This window comes from Malaclemys terrapin, chromosome 10, assembly GCF_027887155.1.
Source record: "Malaclemys terrapin pileata isolate rMalTer1 chromosome 10, rMalTer1.hap1, whole genome shotgun sequence".
Classification (NCBI taxonomy): Eukaryota; Metazoa; Chordata; order Testudines; family Emydidae; genus Malaclemys; species Malaclemys terrapin.
In genome coordinates this window covers 34,771,803-34,779,779 of record NC_071514.1, presented here as the reverse complement: position 1 = coordinate 34,779,779, position 7,977 = coordinate 34,771,803, and the positions used below count along the sequence as shown (strand labels likewise).

At 46.4% G+C, this 7,977-nt stretch overlaps 1 protein-coding gene across 1 annotated transcript in view; it reads left to right on the top strand.

Moving 5' to 3' along the window:
- Positions 1-2,100: 2,100 nt before the first annotated feature.
- The window catches only part of TBC1D2B (TBC1 domain family member 2B), a 62,819-nt gene continuing 56,942 nt past the window's right edge, over positions 2,101-7,977 (top strand). Inside the window, exon 1 of the mRNA XM_054041382.1 lies at positions 2,101-2,672. Coding sequence (XP_053897357.1) covers positions 2,322-2,672 — 351 coding nt within the window. The 5' untranslated portion in view covers positions 2,101-2,321. The remainder of the gene's footprint in view (positions 2,673-7,977) is intronic.

Genomic DNA, 7,977 nt, shown 5'->3' with positions numbered 1-7,977 from the left:
CCATTCTAGCTAGGATGACGGAAGCATTCTTCTGTTGACCTAATTTTGTCTACACTAGGGTTAGGTTGGCATAGCTACGGCGCTCGAAGTCCTGGAACACCATATCTATGTTGACCTACGTTTGAAATGCAGATTAGTTATTTTAAATCTCTCTCTGTAAGTGTTGTGTAACTTTATGGCAAAATAAATCATGCTTTGTGTCTGAAGAAGCTGTTTCAGTCTCACTGCAAAGGTATGCCATCACAGGCTCCAACAGAGAAACCCTGGCTGGGTCCAACCCCAGGTGGACCCACTGAATCAGTCAGCGGGTACCCAAGGGGCTTTAAATGAAGTCCTGGTCTAAAAGTGGATGAATTGCAGAATTCCATCCCATAAGAGGTCAAGGCCTGACACCTGTGGGGGTAGGGGAAGGAGGTTCACTCAGAGACTCCGGAGAAGGGACAGCAAAGCAGCTAGCCCAGTAACACCTTCAACTCTCACTGAAGTCAATGGAAGTTGACACTGCTTAGTACCTTGCAAGATCAGACCTTGAAAGATTTGGCAATTGTTGATAGTCGCAGGGTTTTGAATTTGTACACATTATGGGACTATTTGGTAGAGGAACTATTGAATAGCCTCTATTATAGAAGTGACATTTACTTGCCCTTTAAGTGAGATCAGCTTTCTTTTCCCTCCATGTCTATTAACAAAGCCTCAACATCAAGTAAAGCTTTAACAGATATGCCATGATAAGCACTGCACTGATGTGGCCTCCTTTAGCTGAGCCACCTCTACATAGCTTGAATATGCATCAATGGCAGTTAAGTATTATCTGTCCTCTAGGATTAAAATATCACCTCATAACGTATCATCTGCTGATAAACAATATTGCAAGTTGCTATGCTCGGTTAACAGGGAAATGGGTAATTCAGTTGTAGAAATCAAACTTGAGAAAATAACTCCCAGCTACATATGAAATGAAGCATCACCCAGTGAAGGCTGCAAACCCAAGAACTGAGACTAAACATTTTCTTCTGTTTAATCCTACAGTTTTCTACACAACATTCAGAATGGAGGACTAATGATGTTGGCTATAACAAGGAGATTTGAAATAAAGAAGCTCTAGTCCCTCATCTGTGCCTTAAAGTGGGATCTAGTGACAGAAGCACTGGCTATTCCAACATATCTTGGCACTATATGAAAAAAATTATCACACAAATTAGAACATCAGACAAGTTATGGTAATTGAGACCGATCTGGGGATATAGAGATGAATATAGACCAAGTGGCTTTTCTGCATGTCGGATTCAAAGATACATGGCAAATTTCTGAAGTCGAGGTTGCACAGGGTGCAACTCAAGGCAGAATTGGGGCTGAATTTTACGTGGCTCAATGGGTGGGCAACAAAAAATGACCTGCGAGTAAATACAAGCATTACAAAAAGATTGTGCATGTACTTCATTTTGGCATGTGCACATCTTGAGCTTCCGTTACACATAATTATTGTTTTTCAATTAACTCAGTACACTAGAGATAACTGAAATGAATGTAGAGATTTCACAGATGAGTAACAATGCCACAAGACTGAGAGGGATGCTAATCTAATCTTATCTGTAGGTTAGGCTATGAAATGGAAAATACAGTTGAATGTAGTCATAATAGTGAGTCTGGAGCTAGAGGATATCTCAAAGGGGCAGACACATGGAGCATAATAGCCAAAAACGGAAGAAGGTAATCTTCCAAATCAATTCCAGCCCATTTCATACAGATTTCCTGCAAAGGGGCTGCTGGCTACGTTAAGGGCAAAGCCAATTTCAGGGGTCTGATTACTGGCAGTACCTCAGTCAGGAAGTATCCCGAAAAGGTTTGGGTAGTGTCTGCTTATGGAGACTTTCCTTGCCGGAAACCTGAGCTGGACCACGTTAAATGTCCAGGGACATCTGGCAGGCAGGATTTAGCAACGCTCACGCTCGCCGCGTACTCAGGACTGAAAAGACATGCGTAGAGCCCAACTTAACTTCCCCATGGAAGGGGCCCAGCTCCGTGTGCACACCCATAACGTGTGTGCACGAACATGCAGCCACGATTGCACAAGTAGCGGTTGAGGGGGGCGGAGCGAGGCCGAGCAGGGGAGATTCCCGGCTGCAGGGCCAGGCTGGCCGGGGTGGGGCAGGGCAGGAGATGCCCTGGCAGCGCCCGTAGCTCTCCCTCCTCTGTCAGCGAGAGGGCGGAGGGACGCCCGGGGACTACAAGTCCCGTCAGGCGGCGGGCTGGGCTGCTCCGCGAAGCGGCCGGAGGGAGGCCGTGTGCCCGCGGCAGTGCTGGCAGGGAGGCGAGGGGAGATGCCGGCGGCGGGGTCCGCCGAGGGGGAGGAGGGCGGCGGCGGGGACGCCGCGGTGCCGCTGAGCCCGGCGGAGCAGGCTGGGCCGGGCGCCCCCAAGCTGTGCGGTTACCTGCAGAAGCTGTCGGGCAAGGGCCCGCTGCGGAATTTCCGCAGCCGCTGGTTCGTCTTCGATCCCCGCCGCTGCTACCTCTACTACTTCAAGGGCCCGCAGGAGGCGCTGCCGCTCGGCCACCTGGATATCGCCGCCTCCTGCTTCAGCTACCACCAGCCCGAGGCCGCCGCCGCTAGCGGGGACGAGGCCGCCGCCTTTGAGGTGCACAGTCCCGGCGGCATCGTCACCGTGCTCAAGGTACCCCCATGTCACCAACGGGCCCGGGCCTCGCCCAGGCTGCCTGCTGGGCCCCCCTCGGAGACCCCTACCCGCGTCTTAGGCCCCCCAGCCAGGGAACGTCCTCCGATTCCTGAGGGGTTGGGGCAGGGATCCCTCCCCCCACAGAGACCCCAGTCCCCCAGCCTCTGTTTCAGGGCCCCCCTGCCCGGAATCCCCTGGGAGGCTGGGCCAGGGATCAGTTCTATAGCACCTGAGGCCCGGGCCTTCTTACATCCCTGTTGTCGCCCCCCAGTGGGCTCAGTCAGGGACCCGTTTCCTCAGTCACCACACCCCTTTGGTAGCTGCTCCTGATCCGAAGCTCCCATGACAGCTGATGTCTGTTAGACACTTCCTCACTCTATAAAACACCACTTGATGCCCATCTTTTACACAGGATCTTGTGATACTCCAGGTGCCAGGTAGCAAACAAGGAGCTTTCCCATGGAGTCTCACTAAATGTGACTGTGTGACCCCAGCCAGCAGGTTCCCCTTACCCACAGTCTGCAACTGCAATTGTAAATGAGATGTTACTGTTCCTCCTTGGCTTGCTTTCAGTCACTGTTAAGCACTGTCAATGTCAGGTGCTCTGTTAGGCCAGGTCTACAATGTAAACGTACATCGGTATAACTGCCTCACTCAGGGGTGTGAAAAATCCACCCCCCTGAGAGGCAAAGCTGTACCAACCTAAGCCCAGTGTAGATAGTGCTATGTCAGTGGGAGAGCTTCTCCTGTCCCCATAGTTACCGCCTCTCCTGAAGGCGGATGAACTATGCTCCACAGAGCTACTGCCTCTCATGGAGATGGATTAATTATTACACTGTTGGGAGAAGCTCTCCTGTCAGGTTGTAGTAGTGGTGTAAGTATAGACCTGTCCTTACTCTTAGTTTGCTATTATATTGAAGCATGATGCATTTAATAACAGTACCTAAAGCTTAAATTAAAAAAAAAAAATCACCATTGTCCAGTAGCCTACTCTGAGACTAGCTAGCTTCTTTTTCAACTTTGTTCTTCTATCTCCAACTCTCTTTAAGTAGGTTCACTTCATTGTATGAGTAGGTTTACTACTGCTGTCCAAATGCAACTCAGAAGCCCAACATTTGGGTTTGCTTGGTAGGCTTTTTGCCTAAACCTGGGAATTAGTATGGGTAGCTGTAAGGTACAGAGCGACATGCCCACTCCTTTGTATAAGTGTCCTACCCAGAGTAGAGAGAAAAAAATGTCTGTCTGCTCCTTTTTAGCATGTCTTTTATTAAATAGGTTTTCATTTTTAAAGTAGTGATACAATATGGTTACAGGCAAAGGTCTCCTCTGTTGAATGATCTAAAAGGCTTCTTTAGCTGATAATTTTTTTTATTTATATGTTTGTGAAAATGAAAGGTTCTCCTTTATATGTGCTTACTTTTTGATGTGGAAAGTACCCCATAATGCATGTTCAGGTACACCTCCAGAACTTAAAAATAACCCATACATTTTGTCTTTTCCCAAGAAATGAAAAGAACAGCTTTCAAAACACAGGCCAAAAGTATAGTCCCAAACTACCCCCAGAAGCAAACACCTTGAGAAAGAAAAATGTTTGTGGAACCTGGTCTGATCCTGTGAAGGGAACTGAGCTCTAGAACTGGTTGAAATTTTTTTGACAAAACGCTATTCCCATAGAAAATGGCTTTTCAATTAAATGAAAATTTCATGGAAAAAATCTGGCTTTATCAAAAATCTTAGGTTTTTATAGAAAAGATAAATATTTCTATATATGATGAAAACAAAAAAACTGTAACCCTTTTTTTTGGGGGAAGAGGTAGAAGATGGAGGGTTTGGGGGAATCATTTCCTGATCAGCTTTAGTGAACTGCCTCAACTCCTGTTAGCAGGAGCTCAGGCCTTCACAGGAGTGGAACCTTAATCTTATGACCTTGTATTTTATGTATGCATCCTTTCTTCCATTTCATGATGAAGGATGTTTGCATAGGTCTGTTCAGCTTACAGAACAAGGTTTTACTTTAAATATATTTGTTCATTATTGGGGGAAGTGTTTCTCTTTGAGAATTATTCCTATTCATTTAATGTCAGTTTTTACATGACACATTTTATATTGCAGCAACATGTTTTGTAGGAAAAGTAGTAAAAGATAAATAATAAAATTAAATTATATAATTTTTTTTTACTTGGTCATGCTAGTGCAAGCAACATGCAGCTCCTCTACTCAAGTTTCCCTGCATACACTTTTCTTGGTTCCTGTGGTCTCAGACCCCTCTTTGATGTTCCCTACACCTGCCTGAGGCCCTCTGGGAAAGAGAGGGGTTATGGGAGGGTAGGACCTTAGAAGTCTACATTTGCTCAAGCACAATCAAGAGGCCAGAGGTGATGTATGGGTACCAGAAATAAAAGCAAATATCTTTGTCATCTATTTTTACCTTTCACAGGGTTGTGGTGCTTGTCTTAAGCAGCCATGTGATTGACCATCAAAAAAGCTATTGCTTAATATATGTAGTCCTTATTTAAAGATCAAGCAAACTTTTATACTGGAATCTTGGGGATATTTTGAAGGGAACTGGTTAAGTGAAGATTTAGTTGCTGGAGGTGGTCATTAGTGTCTGTTTCACTGCATTAGTAGGTTTTTATTCTGTGTTTGTACTGCACCAGTGGGGTCCTGGTCCATGACTGTGGCTCCTTGACATTATGATAACACAAACCATAAAAAAGAATTCTGGATCCAGGATTTAATTTTGCTCTTTACTCAAAAGCAACCAGAACAATAATACTTTAAGTTCTAAAACATCTTTCAGCCAAGTTCTGCAGAAATAAAAATAAAGATGAATTGATGTTCAAAATACTGGTGGCCTGATCCATCCCTTGTTTAAGTCAATGAGAGTTGGATTGGGCCCTTACTGAATTTTTAATGCAGGATAAAAGCCTAACTGATTTAAGAAAAAATTACACATAGGAGCACGAGGACCTTACTGAGGAAGAAAGTCGAGTCAAGTGTAGCTTTCATCCTCCCCATATGTCATATGCTTCAATTTCCTCAATTTGCTTCTTGTTCATAATTTCCAAATCTCATGGTACAGTCTTTATTCAGTATTTATAAGCTTACATAAGAAATAAGCATCAACACCCCAATCTGAAATGACTGTATTATTGAAGAACATATTACTACTTCAAAATGCTTCAGATTAGCTTTTTTAACATTCATGACCTAATCCTCAGAGTTGCTCAGCACTTGTAACTTAATGGGAGTTGCAGATAATCGGCTCAATTACTCTCAGGAGATTGTTTTCTCATTTGACAAACATTTCAGGAAAAGTGTCACAGTCTTCATGAAATAATATCCAGGTCCCAAATTGGGATTGGTGGACCATCGGTAAGACTGCGAGTCTGTCACGGAAGTCACAGATTCCGTGACTTTCCAGGACTTCTGCAGCAGGCAGCAGGGCCAGCTCCAGGCACCAGCTAAGGAAGCTGGTGCTTGGGGCGGCCAATACAAAGGTGCGGCACTGTCCCCGCAGCTCCCATTGTCCGTGGTTCCTGGCCAATGGGAGCTGCGGAGCGGGCGCTCAGGGAGGGAGCAGTGTGTGGAGCCCCCTGGTCACGTCTCCAGCTAGGAGCCAAGGAACATGACACCACTTTCGGGGCACTTGGTATGGAGCCTGCCCCCCCCAGCAGCAGCAGTGGTTCCAGGACGTGCACCACTGCCCCCCTCCCTACACCTGTGGCACCCCCAGCCACTACTCCCCAGAGCACCTGTGGTGCCCCCAGGCTGTTCCTCTTCCTCCCCCCCCCCGCCCCCCAAGAGCACCCAAGTTTTAGTCAGGGGTATATAGTACAAGTCATGGACAGGTCACAGGCTGTGAATTTTTGCTTACTGCCCGTGACCTGTCCATGACTTTTACTAAAAATACCCATGACTAAAACGTAGCCTTAACCATCAGTGGTCCTTGGACAATTTGCTGGTTGCATGGTGCTGGCTTTCCTTCTTATTTATAGCTCTTAAAGCACATAAAAAAAGGTTAACAGAACATTAAAGGTTTTTTCTAATATTACTTTGCTTCATAAGCAATTATTGTAATTGCCATCACAGGCCCTTGATGAGTGTAGTGAGGAAGATGGTTCTCGAAATAATGTCTTCTAGTGATCCAAATCCATGAAAAATTTGAGAACCCTTGCTTTAGAATAATAGGGCCTAATCCTGGAACCGTTTGCTACCTGCACTTAATGCTATTGACTTGACTAGATATGCTCAAGATTGAACATCAATTTCTGTTTGCAGAATCAGGCCCTTTGTTTCATAGAAAGGAGGGGGGAAAAACCAATCCCGCTCTGATGGGTTGCCCCCTTTTAAGATGCCACCTGATATGCTGAGATATCACTGCTCCCACCTGTTTTGCCAGCATGGGCCCCCTTTAACCTGTGTGGCTGAGCCAGGCTCTTAAACCTCCTCTAGCACGCACACAGGGAGGGCCACCCCCTGCTGCAGAAAGACCCAGACACTGAGATCAGCTCTGGGAAGACTCAGCTTGGGGGATTTTCCCCAGCACTCAGGTGCTCACCTGCTTTGGAGTGCAGACCCAAAGGTATATTGTCTTGTGTTGTATAGAAAAATCTGCACAGCTCAAGCTCATAAAAATTTGCCCTCTTCCTCAATGTGAAGAGAGATGCACAACTTCTTGCCCCCCCAGTTAGAAATTATATAAACTGGGTTTAATAATAAACAAAATAAATGTATTAACTATCAAAGGTAGATTTTAAGTGGTTAAAGAGATAGCAAACAGAACAAAACAGATTACTAAGCAAATAAAAAAAAACACGCATACTAAGGTTGATTCACTAAAAAAATTGGTTACAAATAGTAATTTCTCACCTTAGATATTGTTACCAGGGCCGGCTCTGGCTTTTTTGCTGCCCCAGACAAAAAAGCCTCCCGCCGCCCCTCGGCGGGGAGCGCAGCAGGGGAGGGTGGCGAGCCCAGCCACGGCCCCGCTCTCCCCGGCCGGCCGGAGCGCCGGGGGAAGGGCGATGAGCGCGCTGCGGCTCTGCTCTCCCCGGGTGAGTGCCGCCCCAAACACATGCTTGGTAGGCTGGTGCCTGGAGCCGGCCCTGATTGTTACAGGCAAATTACAGAAAGGCTTGAAAGGCCGCTGCACTGGCCTGCAGCTTGAGACCTCAGGTATTATTACTCACAAGCTAGATACCCTTCCAGCTTGGGCTCAACTCTTCTCCATACAGTTCAGTTCTTGCTTCCAGGTGTTTTTCAGTGTCTCTTTTGATGGGAAGGTAGAGGTGAACCACAG